Source organism: Camelina sativa, chromosome 3, assembly GCF_000633955.1.
Source record: "Camelina sativa cultivar DH55 chromosome 3, Cs, whole genome shotgun sequence".
Lineage (NCBI taxonomy): Eukaryota > Viridiplantae > Streptophyta > Magnoliopsida > Brassicales > Brassicaceae > Camelina > Camelina sativa.
Window position 1 is genome coordinate 23,199,808 of NC_025687.1, and position 956 is coordinate 23,200,763.

Here is a 956-nt window from a genome sequence, read left to right on the forward strand (position 1 = left end):
TTTTTTTTTTTTTTTTTTTTTGAGAATCTCCAGCCATTTCTCGGTTGGACATGTCCTAACAAATATTTTGACTTTGATAATTATTTTTCACACATTTTTCTCATTTCTGAATTTTGCATCCACAGTAAATATAGAGTTTTACAATGTGATCAACATGTACAATGACAATCTCAAATTGCTTTTGTTCTAACATAATTCAACATTTAAAACTTAAAAATAAAGAAAATAAGGAACTTTTTTTTTTCTGAACTAAATTGTTTGCAATAAATATTAAAATCGAAAGGTTTGCCAAACTACACTAATCATTGCATTGCTTTCATTCAAGTTGTAATATAATAAACCGAAGTAACCAAAATCTCCAAAGAACGAATGAGGATGAATTTGAAAGAAAAGTGAAGAGTGATCGTCAACTACAAGAATCTTATCCTATGGGTACTACTCTTTCCTTATGAGTGACACAATAGAAAACGAACCCAAACTGATTGATGATGCTTGTGAATAAGATAAAGGTCCCAATCAATCCCTACTATCATGCGCATATGCATTGTCTCCTACTATCCTGCGCATATACAAATTGTCTAATCTTATAATGCGCATTCAACTTAAACACCAAACAAAAGAAAGAAAGAAAGAAATAAAAGTTTCACAAAACTCCAAAAGGTAAAGAATCTGACCCATTCACATACGTTTCACAAACTCTTATCATGCCCACCACACGATTAAACCAAAGAGAAGAAAGAGAGAGAGAGAGAGAGAGAGAGAGAGAGAAAGAAACAGAGAGATTTTTGAATCAATCGAATGGAGAGTGTGGTGGCAGCAACAATATGGAGCAGAGAGGAAGAGAAGGCATTCGAGAACGCAATTGCGTTGCATTGTGTAGAGGAAGACATAACAGATGATCAATGGAAGAAAATGGCGTCAATGGTTCCAAGCAAGACCTTAGAACAAGTAAAGAA

The 956-nt window shown here is 33.6% G+C and overlaps 1 protein-coding gene across 1 annotated transcript in view; it reads left to right on the top strand.

Moving 5' to 3' along the window:
• The window catches only part of LOC104777819 (transcription factor DIVARICATA-like), a 2,346-nt gene continuing 2,036 nt past the window's right edge, over positions 647-956 (top strand). Inside the window, exon 1 of the mRNA XM_019243894.1 lies at positions 647-956. Within this exon, the coding sequence (XP_019099439.1) occupies positions 799-956 (158 nt within the window). The 5' untranslated portion in view covers positions 647-798.